We start from the raw sequence: 23,249 nt of genomic DNA, 5'->3' as shown, positions 1-23,249 counted from the left end.
CTTTTTTATCATTTGTGTGTTCACTGGAGCAGCGCTTTTAATTTCCTTCAGGAACTTGTCCTTGCATTCATAACTTGGCTAATTGTTTCTCAAGAGGCCAAGCTTTTGGCCTATTTCAGCTTTTGACATGCCTTCCTCACTGAGTTTAATCATTTCTAGTTTTTTCATCTAAAGTGAGAGACATGTAACTCTTCCTTTCACTCCAACATTTAGAGGCCAGTGTAGGGCTATTCATTGGCGTAATTTCAATATTGTATCTCAGGGAATGGGGAGGCCTGAGGAGAGGCAGAGAGACAGGGAAGAGCTGGTGCATGGAGCAGTCAGGACACACACACCATTTACTGCTTAAGTTCAGCATCTTCTATGGGGTTAGTTCATGGTGCTCCAAAATAATTACAATAGTAATATCAAAGATTACTGACCACCTTAACAGCTACAGTATCAAAGCCAGGAGTTTGAGGCTACTGTGAGCCATGATTACACCACTGCAGTCCAGCCTAGACAAACTTGAAAGAAACTGGCTGGGTGTGGTGGCACACACCTGTAGTCTCAGCTCCCTGGGACGCTGATGTAGGAGGATTGCTTGAGCCCAGGAGTTCAAGGCTGCAGTGAGCTATACTCACACCACTGGACTCCAGCCTGGGCGACAGAGTGAGACTCTGTCTCTAAAAAACAAACAAAAAAACCCAGATATAATAATAATAATAATAATGAAAAAGTTTAAAAAATTGTAAAAATTACTAAAATGTGACAGACACGAAGTGAGCCCATACTGTTGGAAAAACAGCACTGATGGACTTGCTTGATGCAGGGTCACCACAAACCTTCAATGTATAAAACATGCAATATCTGCAAAGCACAATAAAGGCGAGGTGTGGCCGTCAGGTCCTTCCCAACCCAGGTTTGCTCTCTGCAACCAGAACACCTCGCCCCCCCCCACCGCCACCCCCACGGACCCTCATACAATTGGGTGGATTTTCCACCCCACGTCTGTGAAAATAGAAAATCCACCCCATTCTCTTCCGACCTTTGTATTTTTGAGAAAGAACGCTCTGCAGCATTGTAGCTCTGAGAAAGAGGGAGGGTTCCAGTGTTCCCTTGACTCAACGTCGAGGGCTCCCATTCCATGCCTTTCTCCTTCCACGGCTGCTCCCAGCTCCCACCTCCTGCGCTGGGCATCAGGAATCCTTTGTGTGTGAAGCACAGGAAGGACCCAGCCCAACCACAAGTGACCGACTGGCTCTCCTGAGAGTCCCTGGGCCTCAGGGCCGGTGCGTTACCAATGCTATGCGGTCTTCAGTCCAGGAGGGCCCACCAGCCTTCCCGATGCCTCTGCTGGGTGCTGCTTTCCCGTAATTTGTTTGATGTCTTTTGTTTTAATTTTTTGAGACAGGGTCTCACTATGTTGCCCAGTCTGGCTTTGAACTCTTGGGTTCAAGTGATCTGCGTGCCTCAGCCTCCTGAGTAGCTGGGACTACAGGTGTGCACTATCACACCGGCTATTTCTTCTTTTATATCTCAATTACTTAACAGCTTTCCTTGGATATTCTTTTCTAGACTGTGGCTCAATTATAGCAAGTTCTTGGAGGTGGAATCCGTCCACTGTGCTTGCTCATGGTGCTAGTTTCCTTGGTGAGATATTTTGGTGGGTGACAGGGAAGGAGGCTTTGTGTTTGTCTTCCTTTGATTCCCCTGACTTTTCCTCGGAGGCCCCTCTGTGCCTGCAAGTAGATGGCTGTATCTTGTGCGCATGGACAGAGCCCCGGCGTGAGGTGAGCCAGGTGTTACCTGCGTTCTTGGCTCTCTGGGTATTTCCTAGTAATGAGTTTTTCCCAAGCCAATTTTTGTTTCCGAGAGAGTGTAGATAGCTTTACCCAACAGTGACTGGCGGAATCCCAGTTCCCCACAGCACATGCGGTCATGGCAAACACCCTCGGCCCAGGTCATGCGATCTCACGGGCACACCCATGTCCCAGCTGCTGCCATTTCTGCTGCCTCTTCCTGCGGCTCTGCTCCTTCCTCCTGCCTGCTGATCTGGCCTCTGCAGCACCCTCCCCACCCCCACCCAAAGGTGCTGGGCTTTCATTGCTGCATCCCCGCTCTGGAGATACACAAGGACCTTCCTGCCATGTACTGGCGATGCCCCGGGAAGCCCCGCCCACCTGGAAGCCCCGCCCACCTCCTCCCACAGCCGCTCACTGCCAGCTGCTTGACCTCTGTCCTTCCACAGTGCGGTAAAAAGCGCTGACACGGGCGCTGATGAGCCTTTCATCTCCACACTAGCCCAGAGTGGTTTCTTGTGGCTATGTGGGTGCCACCGTCTCCAACCTGAAAACCCACCCAGACTAGGAGATGAAACATCTCCCATCTCTCCTCCACCCTACTCCATCCCTACACATACCTCCTTGCAGAGCATGAGCCAGACCTTCAAACAACTGCCTGGCCACACTCTTTCCCCTGTCTCCAATTAAACGAATCAATGGCTATAAGTCAGTTGGCTATAAATACAATAGAAAAGTAGTCTTGCCAGGCATGATGGCTCAGGCCATCCCAGCACTTTGGGAGGCCAGGTGGGCGGATCACCTGAGGTCAGGAGTTCGAGACCAGCCTGACGAACATAGTGAAACTCTGTCTCTACTAAAAAAAAAATACAAAAATCAGCTGGGTATGGTGGCAAGTGCCTGTAATCCCAGCTACTCAGGAGGCTGAGCAGGAGAATCGCTTGAACTTGGGAGGCGGAGGTTGCAGTGAGCCGAGATCATGCCACTGCACTCCAGCATTGGTGACAGAGCGAGACAGTCTCAAGAAAAATAAAAATAAAAAGAAGAAAAAGAAAAGTAGTCTGTAGGGTTATCAGTGGGGTTAGGTTAGGTGAATTTGGCCGGAGGTAAATAGAGTAACGGGTGAGAACAGGGTGTGTTGGACGCAGCATCTCGCCATGGTCCCTGCCCAGCAGGCATCGCATACAGTTGGCCTCCATAATGGGCTCTTTGTCTTGACAGGAACTGGGATCCATTTGAAGCTCCTTTGTGATTCAGACCCATTCTTTCTCCTTGTTAGAGAGAGGGTCTCCCTCTGCCACTTAGGCTGGAGTGCAATGGCGCAACTATAGCTTGCAGCAGCTTTGAACTCTTGGGCTCAAGGGATCCTCCTGCCTCAACCTCCAAAGTGCCTCCCAAAGGTGGGATTACAAGCATGAGCCACGGCACCCAGCTCACTCTGACCCATTCTAAAGGTGGCCTAGAATGGGTCAGATTGGGTCTGCAGGACTTGTGGGGGGCCAAAGTCATGTCAGGTCCAGGACAGCCTCAGTGCTCCACACAGGGCTCCGTCAGCGCCAGCTGCATGGACTTGACCCTGGATGGAATAGATCTGCCCTGGGGAAGGACCTGCTCATGGCTGATGGAACCCAGGTGGCCACTCTGTTCTTTTCCTGACACCCTCAGTGACTAATATAGGCCCTGCCCTGGGCACCAGCTGAGCCACAGCCTCAGCCCTTCCTAGGACTAAAGGGGAGGCTGCAGCTGCAGACGCTCACTGGGACAGGGCCTGTCAGCTCCCACTGCAGCGCCTGCAGCTTTGCCAGCTTCCTGGGATAAACATAGAGCACGTGCAGGAGGGTCCCAGTGCCCCCCCGACCAGGGAGTAAGGTTTAGGTTTTTTTGTGGGTGCATGATGGAGTTTCCCTCTGTCACCCAGGCTGGAGTGCAGTGGTGTGATCTCAGCTCACTGCAGCCTTCACCTCCTGGGTTCAAGTAATTCTCCTGCCTCAACCTCCCTAGTAGCTGGGACTACAGGTGTGCACCACCACGCCCAGTTAATTTTTGTAGTTTTAATAGAGACAGGGTTTCACCATGTTGGCCAGGTTGGTCTCAAACTCCTGACCTCAAGTGATCCACCCACCTTGGTCTCCCAAAGTGCTGGGATTACAGGCATGAGCCACCACGCCCAGCCTCAGGCTGAGTTGAAGAAAGCCTTCTCCTGAGCTCCTGCTCGCTGAGGTAAACTGAGCTAAACTGAGATTTCTGTAGCAGCCGTGTGCACAAACATCCACCACGGTGTGCCCCAGCCTGGCCTCCCTCTGCCGGGGTGCACTGCAGACACTGGTGAGTGACACTGAGAGGCGGGTGCCACCCTCTGTCAGGCAGGCCATCCCCAGCTTTCCTCCTGCTCTCCAGGGGAGCCGTGTCCCCACAGGCATGCATCTCGGCAGAGTGTCGGGAAAAGCATCCTCCTCTGGAGATCACCATGGTGAGACAGCCCAGGCCAGGAGCCGGCTGCCGTTCCCGCTCCCACTTGCTGTGAGAAGGCGGGGAAAGATCTCAGGAGCTTTGACCTCAGTCTTCTCATCTGTAAAATGACAAGACTGGACGAACAGTCCCCAGATGTCAGTTTTATGAGAATCACCTGGGGCCCTTGTTCCACCGCTGAGGGGAGCCTCAGTCTGTTTTGGCTGTTCCTGACTTAGATAATAGACTACATTTAAAAAATATATATTATGGTAAAATATACATAAGACAAAATTTCCCATTTTAACCATTCATAAATGTACAATTCAGTGCCGTTAAATACATTGACAATGTCATGTAACCGTCACCATCTATATCCAAAACTTTTTCACCATCTCCAACAGAAACTCAGTATCCATTGAACCCAGAGCTCCGCCTTCTTCCCTCCCTCCATTCTCCTTTCTGTCTCTATGAATTTGCCTACTCTAGTGGCCTGGAGTAAGTGCAGTCATACAATATGTACCCTTTCGTGACTGGCTTACTTTCCTTAGCATAATGTCTTCAAGGTTCATCCAGGCTGTAGCGTATGTCACAATTTCCTTCCTTTTGAAGGCTGAGTGATACTCCATTGTATGCATAGGCCACATTTTGTCTATCCATCCATTCATCGATGGGTAGAGACCATTTCTGAGAGAGAAAAAAGGACTCGCGATCCTCCGCAGTCCCTGGCAGCTCTGACAGTCTGCAGTCTGCAAAGCTTTTCGAGGAGATGGAGTGTTTGTGTTCCAACAGCGACCAGAAACGGTGGTGGTGGTGTTGGGGAATCAGCCAGGTCCTGCTGCTCTCCTGGGATGAGAGTAAAACAAGGATGGAACCCTGGGACGTGAACAAGAAATTTCAGTGCTGTCGCTGAGTCTGGAAAGTCGCTTTTAACAGCACTGCAGGGCAGGAAGATCTTGGTTTAGAGAGTCCAAAATTCAGGCGTCAAATTACAGCTCTGCCACTTACTGGATGAAAATGTCTCAACACATTTTCTGCCATTTTCTACTATTAACTGACTGTAGAGCTGGCTAGTTCATCTCTTGGAGTCTGCATTTTTCTATTTTGTAAAATAAAACTAGTAACATTACACACAGGATGGATGTGAAGATCAGACTGAAATAATGGATGTAAAAGTGCTCAATAAGAGATGAACTGTTTTCAAATATCACACATTATTTCAGCAGAGCCCTAGGTGAACACATCACACCAGGATGGGGACACCTTTCTGAGAAATGCATCATTAGGCAACTTCGTCATTCTTCAAACATCGTAGAGTGACTTACACAAACCAGCATGGGACAGCCTGCTGCACACCCAGGCAATGTGGGGTAGCCTGTTGCTCCCAAGCTACACATGTGCACAGCATGTTACTGTGCTGGATACTGTAGCCAGTTGCAACACAGTGGTATTTGTACATCCAAATGTCTGCAAACATAGAAAAGGTACAGTAAAAATATGATATAAAAGATAAGAAACGGCACACCTATACAGGGCACTTATCATGAGTGGAGCTTGCAGAACTGGAAGTTGCTCTGGGTGAGTGAGTGAGTGAATGATAAGTGAATGTGAAGGTCTAGGATATTGCTGTACATTACCGTAGACTTTAGAAATACTGTACACAGACACCACACTGAATTTATAGAGATATATTTTTCTTTCTTCAATAATAAACCTGGCTTACTACAACATTTTTACTTTAGAAGCTTTTAAATATTTTTTGCCCTTCTGTAATATAGCTTAAAACACAAACACATCGTACAGCCGTTCAAAAATTGTCTCTTTATTCCATGAGCTTTTTTCAAAATAGAAAAAAATTATTTGTATTTTTTTTTTTACTTTTAAACTTTTTAATTAAAAACAAAGTCACACACACTTTAGCCTAGACCTACACAGGGTCAGGACCATAAACATCACTGCCTTCTGCCTCCACATCTGCAGAGGAAGTAACAGGCAGGCAGCCGCGTCTCTGTGATAACCTGTTTTCCTGGAATCCCTCCCGAAGGACCTGCCTGGGGCGTTTCACATTCAAAGTCTAGCTGTTGATTGTTGAGATTGTTTTCATTTATTTTAACAGCTTTTTTTTTTTTTTTTTTTCCTTGAGACAGAGTCTTGCTCTGTCGCCCAGGTTAGAATGCAGTGGTGCGATCTTGGCTCACTGCAACCTCCACCTCCTGGGTTCAAGTGATTCTCCTGCCTCAGCCTCCCGAGTAGCTGGGATTACAGGCACGCATCACCACTTCCAACTAAGTTTTGTATTTTTAGTAGAGATGGGGTTTCCCCATGTTGGCCAGGCTGGTCTCAAACTCCTGACCTCAGGTGCTCCACCCACCTTGGCCTCCCAAAGTGCTGGAATTACAGGCGTGAGCCGCCGCACCCAGCATTAACAGCTTTTTTTTTTTTAATAAGTAAAAGGAGTACACTCTAAAGTAATGATAAATAGTATAGTAAATACATAAACCAGTACATAGTTGTGTATCATTATCAAAATATTGTGTACTGTACAAATTGTGAGTGCTATACTTTTATATGCCTGGCTGCACAGAAGATTTGTTTACACCAGTATCACCACATACACACAAATAATGTATTATGCCACAGCATTGCGACAGCTGTGACATCAGTAGGTGACAGGAATTTTTCAGCTCCATTATAAGCTATGGGACCACTGTGGTATACGCGGTCTGTCATTGACCTAAACATCATTATGCAGAGTGCATAATTGTATATTCATCACTTCTGACAGAAATGTCCAGTGTGCAAAGTCTAGCTGTGAAGTATTGAGATTGTTTTTGTTTGTTTTAACAAAAGAGGTTTGAATATTCCCTTCAGAGACATGGTCAGGGACGTAAAAGAAAGGAGAAAACAATGAAAGCAATAACTGAAGAAGAAAGTCTTCCTTTCCACAAGTATTAATTCTAATCCCCTCCCCCAAATTAACCTTAACGCTTCTTGAGTCTTGAAGAAACACCAGGATCCCACTTTTTCTCTCAGGATCTTGGGATTAGTTTTAGTAACATCAGTATAACACATTCATTTGCAGAAAGATGCAAACTGAACCAAAAAGCAACAGGCAGGTGTCTCAAAGGTCTTGAGGTTTATTTAGCCAAGGGTGAGGATGTGCCCAGGGGGAAAATCACACATCACAGTGTCGCAGGAAAGGGGTCCCAATCTAGACTCCAGAGAGGGTTCTTGGATCTTGTGTAAGAAAGAATTCAGGGTGAGTCTGTAGAGTATAGTGAAAGCAAGTTTATTAGGAAAATACAGGAATAAAGGAATGGCTACTCCATTGACAGAGCTTCCCGAGGTTGCTAGTTGCCCATTTTAAAAAATTATTTCTTGATGATATGCTAAACAAGGGGTAGATCATTTATGTCCCCCTCTTTTAGACCAGATAAGGTAACTTCCTGATGTTGCCATGGCATTTGTAAACTGTTGTGGCACTAATAGGCGTGTAGCAGTGAGAACGACCAGAGGTCACTCTTGTCACCATCTTGGTTTTGGTGGGTTTACTGCAAACTGTTTTATCAACAAGGTCTTTATGACCTGTGTTTTGTGCTGACGTCTTGTCTTATCCTGTGACTTCGAAGGTCTTAACTGTGTGGGAATGCAGTCCGGTAGGTCTCAGCCTCTTTTTACCCAGTTCCTATGTAAGAGAGAGTTGCTGCCGGACACGGTGGTTCACACCTGGAATCCCAGTACTTTGGGAGGTCGAGGCGGGTGGATCACAAGGTCAGGAGATCGAGACCATCCTAGCTAACACAGTGAAACCCTGTCTCTACTAAAAATACAAAAAAAATTAGCTGGGCGTAGTGGCAGGCACCTGTAGTCCCAGCTACTTGGGAGACTGAGACAGGAGAACGGCGTGAACCTGGGAGGCGGAGCTTGCAGTGAGTTGAGATTGCGCTGCTGCACTCCAGCCTGGGTGACAGAGCGAGACTTGTCTCAAAAAAAAAAATGGAGTTGCTCTGGTTCAGAGGCCTGTGACATTTCTCCCCCTCCCACCCTTTTATAAGAGAACTTTTAATCCTAAGGGTTGTGGAGGGATAAAGATCCATCTTCTGTAACTTCTTGAGGCTGAAAAGGGGCGATGCTGTTCCTGCCCAACCATTAGAGTCTCTTGTATTCAGGGTAGAGCTCAGTCAGAAAGCGTCAGTATGGCGAGTGCCATTCAACATTCTTGAGCTCTGACAAAAGGTTCTGTCTGGAAGATTAACAAGTGTTCAGTTTAAGACAACATTTCATAAGCTTATTCTGCATTCCTACACAGCAATATGTTTCACAATAATAAAGCAAAATAAGTAAAGTTATTTCAAGTAAACAGAATAAGAAGGCTTTCCATGAACTGAATAACTGCTGGAATCAAGCTGATACGGGATTGCTAGTCAACTGTAATACATGTCCAGATTTAGAATACTGATACAGATTTCTACATTACCCATCTCTCTTGTTTCTTCTGAGCAGCAGTCAGAGCCCACTGGTTGGTTCATAGGAATAAACAGAGTTAGCCTAAATTGCAGAAACAAACTTTAAAAACAAATGATGAGCCTAGAATCTAATAATAGATGTTCCATAGTTCTTGAAACATAATCTCTCTCTCTCCAGTTTCCAAATCATTCATGGTAAGAATGATTTGCCTTATTATTCTTGGCATGACTATTTGTATAAAGTGCAGCAAGAATAATTATTTTTCACATAAACTCTTTTTAAATTGGCTTTGATGGAACTCTGTTCCATAGAAGGAATTTTAGATAAGACTTTTTAGAGCTGAGCCCTGCCATCAGTTTGTACCCTCAAATACCTATGAGCTGAGTAAATTCCTCTCCACTTGAGGTTCCAAGATAACCTGGGGCTCCTGGACCTGTTAGAAAGTGACATTCTTTACTTACCAGGTCAGAAACCCTGCACAGGGACTGCATAGGCAAGGTATAAGGCATTTCCCCAAGGGGCTTTTATTGGCTTTACAAATCAAGTTTGATTCCTTAAAGGAAAGCATGCCATTCCAGTCAAAGCCTTGGTAAAATAACCAGTTTTTCCAATTGTGTCCTGTTACAAAAGAAAACAGATTCTTATTGCACTTACACAAGTAATTATTTGCCATAAATTAAGAATACTCACAAATAATTTCCAAATTCTGGAGAAATCAGGTAGAGAGAAACAAATATTCTCCAAATTTGTTCACAGGAGTATACTTTACTCAATTGTTAAAAACTGTAAATAGCTTCTGTTAGTTCAGTCTATGCAGTTAACTCCTGTTCTGATATTCATGAACGTTCCACTTCTCCATGAGAGTTCTCAAAATTGTTTCCTCTCATGTCACAATTTTTGAAGTTATCAGAAACCTGCATTTAAGAACACCTGTCAAAGCCCTGTATTTGATTATAAACCACCATCTAAAGAGGAACAAAACAAGACAACACTTGTTTGTGGGTGACAAAATGTCTTAGGACAGCCACAGTTAAAAATATGATTGACAAATTTTGTTACCTCTGGGGCATACAATGATTTTATGTAACAATTGTAATTATTAATAACATACAGTAAGCCATATTAGAATCATAGGAGTTTCTCATAATTTTTGGACACATACCAGTAACATATTTATACAAATGCAGCCCAAAGAAAACCAAACACCATTTTCTATTTGACAGTGCTGCTTGTATGATTTTTTTAACCAAATAAGCCAAATGTCACCGTTGCATTAATGCATTATTGATGTCAAATCCCATTCTTAATAAAACCTTATAGACATACCTACCCAGTTTTACTGTTTGACCATAAGGTAAGATTCTCATAAACCTTTCATAACCCTTTACAATTTTTGTTAAAGAGCAGCTCATAAGCAGGATTTTGCTCTAAGAAAAACCTGCTGTGCTTTTATTCCAATGTTTAATTTATGGGAAAAACTGAATAGTACCCCTTTAATTTTAGCCAGTATGTTCACACACAGAATTTCTTGTACAAGATTAATTTTTCACAAACCTTCCACAACTTGCTTAAACCTTTAGCTTTATCCTAACTTAAAACAATTCTTTAGCCCTTTTATATAGGCAAGAAAATCCACATTCCCATGACTTCTTATAATCTTTTGCTAAAAGTACATTCTACTTTCCTTACATACCCTGCATGTAAAACTGTTTTTTTCAGTAGTTTAAAATACATGCCACACTGTTAACTCTTAGCAACTTTTTCTTTTGGTGAAAACTTTGGTAAGTTTGGGATGCTAATGAAGTACTAGGTGTGGAGCCTAGCCCAGGACATACCAGGCAGAAGTGCAGATAAGGATTGACTCTTTCCAGCACAGCTGGGGGGCCTGCCTAACACCACATGTCCCCAGGCCTTATCTGGAATATAATGCTCCAAAGCAGGTACATTGAACAATTTTCAAAAGCCAAAGAAGCAGTTTATGACCTTAAAGCATTTAGTAAACTTAATATCTGACCTGCATAATTTACACCAAATGTTTACATTATTGAAGATATTTTTATTTTACCAATAATCTTTAAAACTCTCTTTATTTCCCAAAGATTACTTAAGTCACATGAACTAAATAAAAGGCATTACACTTTTTACTTTTCTCACAAAATATTCCATTGAAGCTCTTATTGTTACTAAACAAATTAATCAAAGTTCTTTGAGATATAAACATCACACATACAACATATATAAATACATAGAAGATAAAGGACTTATTCCCTAAGCCAGGAATTGAACTCTGAACTTGGGCTGCCATTGGGAAAAGAGAAAGCACGTTCACATGGTTACAAGGTCAAGCTCCGAGGGACATGACTGACTAGTTTCCTGGGCTATCTTGAAAAGCAGGTTTACAGGTGTCCTAAGCCTATGTTCTATCCTAAGGTGCACCTCTCCAGGACAGAACAATACAGAAAGACCTACGAACCACATCAGTTTCGCTACAGCTTACGACTAGCCTCACAAAATCTCTCATTAATTAAAACTTTATGGGAGATAAACGATGATTTTTACCATTCATCCAACTAGTTGGCACAGAGAGAGAGACAAAAAGCAAGGGAGAAAAGCATTGCTTGTGGCAGGGTGGGGAAGGTGGGGCACTCAGGGAGGCCAGAGAAAGGCCTACCCGTGCAGCAGCCCTGAAAAGTTCAAGTGGTCTCTTGTCAATAGCAAAGAGATCTTTTCCAGGAGTTCCATCAGCTCTCATGTTTCCCCTTTTTGGGGGGGAAAAAGCTCCCCATGTTCCATGATCCTGTATATGCCTAACCCTGTCACCCATAGCCATCGGCAAAGAGTGAAAGGTGATTAATCCAAAGAAAATAGAGGTTAACATCCCATACTGCCAAACCCATTCTTAGCCAACAGGGATTTTACTGAGAGGGATTTTACGGAGAGGGGCCTCTAACCCTCCTAAGTTGGTCCTCTAATCCAAGGTCAGTCAAGCATCCTTTCCTTTTATTAAGAGAGGCCTCTAACCCAGTCTGTCTTAGAGAGACTCTTACTCCCCTAAGTTGGGCCTCTAACCCAATTCCATTCTTTTCCCAAGTATCCTACCACTTACCCAAAGTCGACTAATCAGTTCTGCAGTCTATTTTCTTTGGAAAGGGGGTTTCCTCAGTATCGTCCCTTACGTGAGTCATCAGAAAGATGTTATCGGACCCCACCACTTACCCAAAGTTAGCTGTTGGGGTAGGGGGTTCCGTACTATAGTTGCTTCTGTGGTCGCCAGAAAGATGTTACAAGGAAAGGGGTACCAATCCAGACCCCAGAGAGGGTTCTTGGATCTTGAGCAAGAAATAATTCAGGGTAAGTCTGTAGAATACAGTGAACGCAAGTGTATTAGGAAAATAAAGGAATAAAAGAATGGCTACTCCATAGACCCTGAGGGCTGCTGGTTGCCTATTTTCATGGTTATGTCTTAATGATATGCTAAACAAGGGGTGGACTATTCATGTCCTCCCCTTTTAGACCCTATAGGGTAACTTCCTGATCTTGCCGTGGCATTTGTAAACTGTTATGGCACTAATAGGAGTGCAGCAGTGAGGACGACCAGAGGTCACTCGTCACCATCTTGGTTTTGGTGGGTTTTGGCCAACTTCTTTACAGCGACCCATTTTATCAGCAAGGTCTTTATGACCTGTGTATCGTGTGCTGACCTCCTATCTCATCCTGTGACTTAGAATGGCTTAACTGTCTGGGAATGCAACCCAATAGGTCTCAGCCTCAGTTTACCCAGCTCCTGTTTAAGATGGAATTGCTCTGGTGCACACATCTCTGACAACAGGGGCATCTGTGACCTCTGCTTTTCCTAGAGGGGGCTTTGTGAACTTCACTATTTAAAGGGGAAAGAGCAAGCAGGAGGGAGAAAAGGGAAGAGTGGAGGCAGTGAGGCCCATGCTTACACCTGTGCAGCTCTGTCTAGCTTCAGTAAATCTACATTTCACATGTGAAAAGATGGCGTAGAGGAGAATGTCAACTGTGCATTACCTCCAGCTCAGCAAATCTGCATTCTACGGAAGATAAAGCAAGCTTGTGAAAAGAGGGAGCAGAGGGAATGAGGCTGTGAAGCCAGGTTGTGAAATTACAGCTGTTTGGGAAAACATTGTCAGTGACTCAGTTCCCAAGCTTAACTTTCCCTTCGGCGTAGTGAGTTTGGGTCCTGGGATTCTGCTTCTCTTTCACCCAACACAACAGTCATGAGGGAGCTGTTGCCTTTTAGTTCTAGGCCTTTGGAGACCACCAGGGGTGCATTCTCTCACATCTGATCATCGGATCTGGGGATTCTTACATTTTCCGGGTGGCTTCTCCCTCAACTTTATGCTTGGACTTTGCCTCTGGTTGGCCCATTTATTTTTTTATTTCTTTTTTTTTTTCTTTTTTTTTTGGGAGACACTATTTTTTTTTTTAATTTATTATTATTATACTTTAAGTTCTAGGGTACATGTGTATAACGTGCAGGTTTGTTACATATGTATACTTGTGCCATGTTGGCGTGCTGCACCCATCAACTCGTCATTTACATCAGGTATAACTCCCAATGCAATCCCTCCCCCCTCCCCGCTCCCCATGATAGGCCCCGGTGTGTGACGTTCCCCTTCCCGAGTCCAAGTGATCTCATTGTTCAGTTCCCACCTATGAGTGAGAACATGCGGTGTTTGGTTTTCTGTTCTTGTGATAGTTCGCTAAGAATGATGGTTTCCAGCTGCATCCATGTCCCTACAAAGGACACAAACTCATCCTTTTTTATGGCTGCATAGTATTCCATGTTGTGTATGTGCCACATTTTCTTAATCCAGTCTGTCACTGATGGACATCTGGGTTGATTCCAAGTCTTTGCTATTGTGAATAGTGCCACAATAAACATACGTGTGCATGTGTCTTTATAGCAGCATGATTTATAATCCTTTGGGTATATACCCAGTAATGGGATGGCTGGGTCATATGGTACATCTAGTTCTAGATCCTTGAGGAATCGCCATACTGTTTTCCATAATGGTTGAACTAGTTTACAATCCCACCAACAGTGTAAAAGTGTTCCTATTTCTCCACATCCTCTCCAGCACCTGTTGTTTCCTGACTTGTTAATGATTGCCATTCTAACTGGTGTGAGATGGTATCTCATTGTGGTTTTGATTTGCATTTCTCTGATGGCCAGTGATGATGAGCATTTTTTCATGTGTCTGTTGGCTGTATGAATGTCTTCTTTTGAGAAATGTCTGTTCATATCCTTTGCCCACTTTTTGATGGGGTTGTTTGGTTTTTTCTTGTAAATTTGTTTGAGTTCTTTGTAGGTTCTGGATATTAGCCCTTTGTCAGATGAATAGATTGCAAAAATTTTCTCCCATTCTGTAGGTTGCCTGTTCACTCTGATGGTAGTTTCTTCTGCTATGCAGAAGCTCTTTAGTTTAATTAGATCCCATTTGTCAATTTTGGCTTTTGCTGCCGTTGCTTTTGGTGTTTTAGACATGAAGTCTTTGCCCATGACTATGTCCTGAATGGTACTACCTAGGTTTTCTTCTAGGGTTTTTATGGTATTAGGTCTAACATTTAAGTCTCTAATCCATCTTGAATTAATTTTTGTATAAGGAGTAAGGAAAGGATCCAGTTTCAGCTTTCTACTTATGGCTAGCCAATTTTCCCAGTACCATTTATTAAATAGGGAATCCTTTCCCCATTTCTTGTTTCTCTCAGGTTTGTCAAAGATCAGATGGCCGTAGATGTGTGGTATTATTTCTGAGGACTCTGTTCTGTTCCATTGGTCTATATCTCTGTTTTGGTACCAGTACCATGCTGTTTTGGTTACTGTAGCCTTGTAGTATAGTTTGAAGTCAGGTAGCATGATGCCTCCAGCTTTGTTCTTTTGACTTAGGATTGTCTTGGCAATGCGGGCTCTTTTTTGGTTCCATATGAACTTTAAAGCAGTTTTTTCCAATTCTGTGAAGAAACTCATTGGTAGCTTGATGGGGATGGCATTGAATCGGTTAGCCCATTTATTAACCTAGTTGCCTCTCAGTGCATTTGTGTGTGGTTAAAATATCCAAACAGCTCTCAGATGCAGCCAGAAGCTTTCTGTGACTTCAATAATGCCAGGATGCTGGGGAGCAGATGGAGTCGTCTGGGAGACAGGAGGGCAAGGGTAGCCCCTCCTGAGCTGCAGAAGGCGATGATGCAGAAACGGCCACAGGCAGGCTGCACAGGCTTTGCTGTCCTTCCCAAGCCGGATGCCAGCCTTCTGGCCCCATGGGTTTCCCGTGGGGAGGCTACTCAGCCGTGTGAGGGCAGGGAACGAAAGCAGCAGCGTCTCCACGACAAGGGTACGGTGCAGACAGACACGATCAGGCTAGAGTTAGCTTTCAGGTGAAGGCGACTGGCTAAGATTTAGAAACGGATGCACAAAGCTAAGATTTAGAAACAGATGTGCCAACACCCATCGCCCTGAAGAATGGCCCAGATCTGGTGGTAGGGTTGCCTGGAGCTCCAGGCTGGGCAGGACAATGTGAGTGCGTCCCAGGCCCAGGATAAAAAGGCCACGAAGGTGCTTGATGCAATCCACAGGCACAGGAAGGCCATGGCCACTCTAGAGCAGTGTGCTAGCCTTTTCAGCCTTGTCTTCTCAGGACTCCAGTGCAGGGTTGGTTTGATGTCAGCAGATGGTTCCGCTGAGTCCTAAACTTGCACCTGAGGCTCGGCACTGCCCTGCTGGAAATCAGAACTGGACCAGCATGACCCAGATATTGTGGAACGAGCTTAGGCTCAGTATTTCCAAACAGGAGAGAGGCTGTCCACCTTCACTCCGGGCAGGGGGCTGGTCCCTCCCAGTGACTGGGGATTTGCTGCGCTTGAATAGAGGTCCACTCACCTCCCTCTGGAACTCTGAAGCTTCTGGAAGACTATTTCGGTTTTTATGTCTGTCATCCCTTAGCAGAGGTCAGTCAGTCCCCCGTGGGGAAGCTCCAGCCCCAGGGCAGGACCCACTGGATGCCTGTTGGGCTAGAACTCTGCCCTGAGGCACCTCACCCGTGTCCTCGTGCTCCAGCCTCCCTGCACTTCTCCCACTCCCAGCACAGGCTGAGCTTTTCCACCTGCGGTTCTAGCATTTTCCATCCCTCCACTTGCCTGATGAATGCCACATGAGTCTTCATGGCCCGGTGCAGAGGACTTTCCCTCCCAGCTTCTGTGCCCCCTCCTCACTGTCCCCAGAAGGATTTGCACGTGTGTTTTTACAATTAAGAGCTATTTCATTAGGGACAGGTTCTTGCTGTGCTGCCCGGGCGGGAGTACAATGGCTGTAACACAGCTCACTGCAGCCTCAAACTCCTGGGCTCAAGGATCCTCCTGCTTGGTCCTCCTGAGTAGCTAGGACTATAGGCATGCACCACCACACTGGCTAATTGTTTTTCTTTTTTTGTAGAGATGGAGTCTCAGATTGTTGTCCAGACTGGTCTCAAACTCTTGGCCTCAAGTAATCCTCTTGCATCAGCCTTGCCAAGTGCTGGGATTACAGGCGGGAGCTAGCACGCTGGCCCAGGTCTACTTTATAAACACTTAAAAGCCTTGGTTTCCTTGTCTTTCTTCATATCTTCTCTGGCCCTGGCACTGCAGTTAGAACCAAGCACAGGCTCTATGCTATATAAATGTATGTGGAGTGCATCAATTATGAAGGACTGCCACAGGAAACGCCTACTAGAGTGAGTCTTCTGAGAGGACTTGGACTTGCGTTTAGAACTTCAAGGGAAACAGTTGGGTGCAGTGGCTCATGCCTGTAATCCCAGCACTTTGGGAGGCCGAGGTGGGTGGATCACAAGGTCAGGAGATCGAGACCATCCTGGCTAACACAGTGAAACCCCGTCTCTACTAAAAATACAAAAAATTAGCTGGGCGAGGTGGCGGCGTCTATAGTCCCAGCTACTCGGGAGGCTGAGGCAGGAGAATGGCGTAAACCCGGGAGGCGGAGCTTGATTGAGCAGAGATCCGGCCACCGCACTCCAGCCTGGGCGAAAGAGCGAGACTCCGTCTCAAAAAACAAAACAAAACAAAACAAAACTTCAAGGGGAATGATTCATCTCTGATCTGTGGAGGGATGGCATGCCTCGCGGTGGCGCAGTCTGCCTCCCTAACCTGCGATTAAAAGACTGCTGGCAGAATGGTCTGCAGATCTTGTATTTACTGTAAATAATCAACCCAGGTAAGGAAAATCCCTCTACGTAGTTCTGCTAGTTAAATTCCACCCCAAACAAAACTACCAGAATACAGCTATTTCAGTCTTAAGTCGGAATAGCTAATGCCATTAGAAATTATGGAAAAAAGAATCCTGTCTTTACAGAACAAAAAATGAAACCTCTTTCAGAAGACCACCCATGGTTCTAGAGAAAGTGGTGCTGCTGATAACTCTTAAGAATTCAAGTCTTCTGGAAAGGTGAATTTCAAGCAGTCATGAATCACACTAATTCAAATGCCACTGGCCATTCATGAGATGACCTAACCTTGGTCAGCGGACTCTCTGGAGTAGAAACCTTTCAACCCTCCGTTGGCTGAAGTGTGACATAACCAAGGCTCGTGTGAACTGCTGCCTTGACTCAGCATAATGATGTCCCAATAATCACATACCAGGACTTACTGAAACTTGTTCGATATTATAGACGATTTTGAAACCTCTTAGACCACTGTTCACTTTCAAGACGGAATGATAAACTTAAGCTCTATTTACAGACCTTAGTTGGTGCCAAATTCGTTTTTAAAAAATGAGACTAGGCCAGGTGCAGTGGCTCAAGCCTGTAATTCCAGCAATTTGGGATTCCAGCAAGCTGAAGTGGGAAGATCATTTGAGGTCAGGAGTTCGAGACTAGCCTGACCAACATGGTGAAACCCCATTTATTTTTAAAAAAAAACACAAAAATTAACCAGTGTATGCACCTGTAACGCCAGCTATGCAGGAAGCTGAGGCAGGAGAATTGCGTGAACCTGGGAGGTGCACTGCAGCTCGGGTGACAGAGCAAGACTGTCTCAAAAAATAAAGTTTTAAAAAAATCAGACAATACCTTCTTAGTTTAAAATGGGACACATTCAGAATAAGTAGCCAGTTGCAGAAACTTTAATAATAGTGCTAACAATGAAAATATGTCATTGTTATTACAATAAAATAGTCCAGACCTCCTGGGAGAATCTTACTAGCTTTGAGTTATTTCTCTCAGAGAGTTGATGGATTTATGGTACCCATCGGCTAAACCAGTCTCCATGGACACCAGGAAAGTCCACGTGCTCTGGGGCGCTGGGGTGCGAGTGGGGGTGTCGGAGGGAAGTCAGTGTCCTTCCCTCAGAGAATCCAGTGTCAACAGCAGAAACTCACCTGCTGAGAGAGCAGGATGTCACTGTAACATTTTTTAAAGTATTTTTTTTTCCAGGAAGTTTAAAGTCCTTTCTCAAAATCTAATAATAGCCTTAAAAGCTTTACTGAGTAGAGGGAAGAAAGGACGGATTCCTGCTCTGTGGAAGTCTCCGCCTTCCTCTCTTTAGTCCCCCTCTGCAGGACACCTGGCTGAGCTCCATCTAGAAGGATACAAAACTTTCTCTTTAGTTCTTTCCCTCTTTGTGCCATAAGAGGAAGGGAAAAAATAGAGATCACGGTAAGACCTTGATGTCAAAGCTTCTCAGGGGCCGCACAGCACCTTCCAAGTAGCCCAATGCGCCTGGCTGTGTTACCAGACTCTCCCTCACAGGTCACCAGTGAGGATTACAAATCACCCTCCAAAAGCCTGAGGAGCCAGAGGGGCTTCTGTCCCTCTCCAGAGCACAGTTTTTAGTGACAGAGCCTCGTTATGTTGTCCGGGCTGGCCTCAAACTCCTAGGCTCATGATCCTTCTGCCTCAGCCTCCTGGTATCTGGGACCACAGGCAGGAGCCGCTGTGCCCAGAGGCAGCAGAATTCTGCAAAACCCTCACCCAGACTTTTGAAAGAAAAAAACATGTCTGCATCCACAAAATCAATCATTCTCTCACTGAACACATAAATAAGAATACCAGGTGACAATTTTATTCACAAATAAAAAAGGTATTACAAAACTAAGAATAAGATAATTTACACATTTATAAATTCCAGTATGCAAAATAGCAATGATGAAATGTACATTGATTTACGCTATTTTAAAGCAAGGATGGTTTTCCTTTCCTTTTTTTTTTTTTTTTTTTTTAACCAACACAGACAATAGTGCTTAACCTAGGTCATAGCAACATTAACACTTTATCTAAAGTAGAAAAATCTCTATTTAATCTAAAAAAATATATTCCATATACACAAAATGAGAAAATGCATGACCTTACTTGGTTGCTCCTGAAATCCTCCTCATCCTTGTCAACGAGCTTCTGCAGTCCGAGAAGCCACAGTGGTTATGCCCCTTCAGCCGCACGCATTACCCGACACGCCTTCCTGACATCGGCACTCTCGCAGCTGAGTTTATTGAGTGCTATGGGATAATTCCAACAAAGTGAAGTGTAAATTGGATTTTTTTTCTCAAATGTTGACAAAGTATAAAATATCACATTGTTGTATATTTCTAGAGTAGTGGGGTAAATGTCTTCATCTTGATAAAAGTTACACAGGATTTATCAGATTCAATAGCAAACGAAATCCATTTTCAACCCTAAGCAGCTCTCTGCTGATTGCAAATGATGTTTTGGGATTTTTGGCCAAAATCTCATTCCCATCAGTCTGGCTTTCTCCAGCCAGTGTTTGTCCTTGAAGTTAATCAGGGTTCTACATGTGGAAAATATATACAGGCTACACAAAGGAACACGGCCCTGCCCACTTTCATCATCTCTCTGTCATAACAGAAAGGACCAGATGGCAAATAGTGGCACGTATGTGAATCATGGTGAGGTCACGCGAGGAAACTCTACTTGCATTTTCACAGCCATTGTGTGGTCAAATCCTAAATATTTTACATGTCCAAAAGGCAATTTTCCTAAGCGTTCATACTACCAAAGGATCATTGGTTTATACTTAAAAAAAAAAAAGTAATCCAGGAAAAAATCAATCAATTATGACTAGGCACTAGGCTGACATGACAGCTTGGGGGCTACAATGAAACACTCATTTCCTATTTCAGGTGAGGGAATTGAGGTCACGAGATGTACCAGACACAGGCAAGCTAGTGAACACATACCAAAACCTGAAACTATGGAGAAAAGGCCACAAGAAAAAGGACTCATTAAATGTTACTAATCTTTCACAAAGAGAAAAAACCATGGGTAATACATGAGAAGATAAAAATGTCCTAGGAAAGACACATTTTAATATTCAGTTTAAATGTTAAAAGACAGTGACTTGGACAGGGCAATTCCAAACCAAAATATTGTAGCGCACTCGAACATACTGATGTTCAAAAGTCTAAAAAAATGCCCTGTTCAAGTAAGTCCTCTCCAGGGCATAAAGAGTAAGAGCAAATGAACCATTCGCTGCTTTGTGACTGAACGGGGTTCATTTCTGTCTTAGCTCTAGAGACGATGCTAGTGTGTAGATGGTAGGGGATAGAGCACCTTAATAGAAAGAAACTCCATCCTCTTAAATCCAACACCGGATGGCTGAAGTAGGAGACGATGTGCTAACTAATCTTACACGATCGGAAGGAGCACGACAACGTCCTGGTCAAACTACACTAGGGCAGTTACAGCTGCTTCATCTAAACCCCTACAAATGGAGCATTTTCTTCTAGTCCTAACGTGTGGTGTGTTCTCATGGAAGACTATTGCAGTAGTAGGGGAAGCTGCTATGCTGTAATTTCTAAAGCCTTTAGTATAAGATACAATGCAAGTAAAAGGTCATTTATGTTTATAAATACCCTTTTTCTATAATCTTCTAAGCTCAGGCAGAGGGACAGATGCAACAAATGTTTCTATATCAACTGATTTTCATATAAATATGCCAGCCTTTGCATACAAGTCTCCACAATATGTGTTAATTCCGGGCAATGGGCTGCCCTTTCTCAGCCACATTCCCTGGCCCTGGTGTGCTCCTGAGATCAGCACCAGCGGGTGTTTATGAGACCGAGGCTAAAGTGTGGATTCCGGAAAGAGCTATCCTCCTCTGTCTGATTCCTCTGATTCAGTTGACTTCATCTAATAAACCCAAGATTTAGGCAGGCAATATGAAGGCCATTCTAACCACCTACGCGACTCAGTTTAGATGATGAAAAAGTGTCCTTCTCAAATAGAAACACTCACTTTTGAACCCATTCTACATAAAAGCTAAGGTAATTTATCTGACATTTCATAGGCGGTATGAAATTATTTCTGGAAAGAAAAAGTATACTCTGGGTCTTCAGTCTTGTAAAACCACAATCACCATGAAAATAAGCATGAAGGCATTTCTGTTTCTTGTTATATGTCCACAATCTCATAGGCTGCCAACTCAACCCATCCTTCTTTGAAGTCACTTTTGTGGCAGAGAAGCTCCTTATGTAGGAAAGATGCAGAGTCTCATGAGTCGGGCTGGAATCTTTTCTTGTTATTCATTGAGGTTTCAGCTTACAGCTGGTTTGGCTCAGAAGCAACTGGCTGAAAGGCTGCAAATGCCGTCAGTTTGGTTCAGATTTATTTTTGCCCCAGAAGCCATGTAAGGTCCAGACTGCTCAGTCCATAAGCCTAACAAAGGAGTACTCTTTGGGTTCCAGCACACACTTCTACTGCAGAAAGAAGCAGGTCCTTTAAGCTTCCTAAAACAGCAACAGAAAGGAAGCTTTAGAGACAATGTCTTATAAATTAAATCTGCTAAATTTCAATGGTAAAGAATTATTATGCATAACTTTTACTAGTAGTACCCATGAATTTAATAGCACATGGACAAGAAACTCATTCAATAGTATCCAAATATCCAGCTACCCGTGTAATCTCAGGATAAAATAAAGGTTTTCATAACAATTCATAGTCACCCAATAACTGCAGAGTACTTAAAAGACGATACTGTAACCCATAGCAATCATAATTTATTAACAAACCATTCTTCTGTGGGCTTTCAACCTTATTCAAACATTTAAAGCTTCTTTCTTCTGTACTGTGTTCCTTTCAAGCATTTGTAGGTAAATATTTTAGGATTCTGTATTTCCTTTCTTTCAAAGAACAAATATGATGAATGAATAGTGCCATTCTTTATCTGCCAACTTAGTCTTTGAATGTAAAACTTCCATTAAACTATTAGAGAACGTTCAGAAATAGTTGGGAATAAGATTTATCTTATAACAATCTCCCTAGCATACTCACAATCCTTATCGGGAAAATATCCTCAGCAAAGTATAGCCATTAGACGTGTCCTTATCACAAAGGGTACTGACCTCAATGCACGAAGGTTGCAAGTGAAATCACTGAACATTTACTTCATGTATTAACCCTTCACCAACTTACCACGAACTTGGCATTGGTGACATACCAGATAAGTGTATGCAAAAAATTATTCCTAGGTCTAAGGAGATTATCTAGAAGTCAAATCTTATGAAATACTTCCAATAACAGGAGATAGTTTTATCAAATACGTTGGTTAACTGACATGGTTATAATAACTACATTAACCCGTCTGTGGGAGGCAAATTATCCTCATTTTGCCGATAAGGAAAAAGTAGAGATTTCAATCGATTGAAACACTAGAACCCAGGGTCCTCTCATGTTTCCTAACCTTCTTTCTGTCTGTTCCTGTTGACATCTTAAATGTTGGATTAAAAACAACTTCAAGAAATGCTTTTCCTGTAAGTACACAGGCTGGCTTTGTTCTCTCAAATAGCTCAGCAAAAAATGTTCCAACTATCTCAGTTTTGTTCCCTTCTGGAACATTATCTGGAGAGATGTGTATAGGAAAAACTTGATTCAAATCGAGGCATACAAACTCAAGAAGGCTCTCACACCTATTTGCTTTATCTGGAACCATAACTATCATGAGATTATGGGTGATCTTAAATCACCCACAAGAAAACTAGTGTGTGCAAATGCAGGTTTTGGAAACAAATGCATCATGCGTTGAAATCATGGCCTCACACCACGTAAAGAGAGAAGTGCTGTTTGGCCACAGCTGCTCCTTATCCACCTCCCAGATGGACACACGTTGTTTTCCTGAGCTACGAGCGAGCTCACATCGTGGAGCCAAGCTAACTGAACACGAACCTGTGGAATGGATAAAATTAACGCGAAGCCCTGTGCCTATTTGGTTCATCATAGTGAGCTGCTGAAATCAAATTATTGTATTTTGTGTTTTAAGAGACAGGGTCTTGCTTTGTTGCCCAGGCTGGAGTGCAGTGGCGTGATCCTAGCTCACTGCAGCCTCAAACTCCTGAGCTCAAGTCATCTTCCTGCTTCAGCCTAAAATCAAATTCTTTATGAGAAGTGAATGTGTCCTCTAGTTGGAAAATTAGCCTGTTGGGGAAAATGTGGGTTGGTTTTTTGAATTTAGATTGGGGAAAAAAAAACAAAACAAAAGCAAAACTACTTGAGTTAAACACTTGGTGGAAATAAAGAGGAGGACCACGCCCCC

At 43.9% G+C, this 23,249-nt stretch overlaps 2 protein-coding genes across 2 annotated transcripts in view; one reads left to right on the top strand and one right to left on the bottom strand.

Moving 5' to 3' along the window:
• Positions 1 to 23,249, top strand: part of MIPEP (mitochondrial intermediate peptidase) — a 210,248-nt gene that overhangs the window by 174,464 nt on the left and 12,535 nt on the right. The window lies entirely within an intron of this gene.
• The window catches only part of TNFRSF19 (TNF receptor superfamily member 19), a 105,885-nt gene continuing 101,387 nt past the window's right edge, over positions 18,752 to 23,249 (bottom strand). Inside the window, exon 10 of the mRNA XM_008021723.3 lies at positions 18,752 to 21,447. Coding sequence (XP_008019914.1) covers positions 21,439 to 21,447 — 9 coding nt within the window. The 3' untranslated portion in view covers positions 18,752 to 21,438. The remainder of the gene's footprint in view (positions 21,448 to 23,249) is intronic.

Source organism: Chlorocebus sabaeus, chromosome 3 (genome assembly GCF_047675955.1).
Source record: "Chlorocebus sabaeus isolate Y175 chromosome 3, mChlSab1.0.hap1, whole genome shotgun sequence".
Taxonomy (NCBI): domain Eukaryota; kingdom Metazoa; phylum Chordata; class Mammalia; order Primates; family Cercopithecidae; genus Chlorocebus; species Chlorocebus sabaeus.
This window is presented reverse-complemented; position numbering and strand designations above follow the sequence as displayed.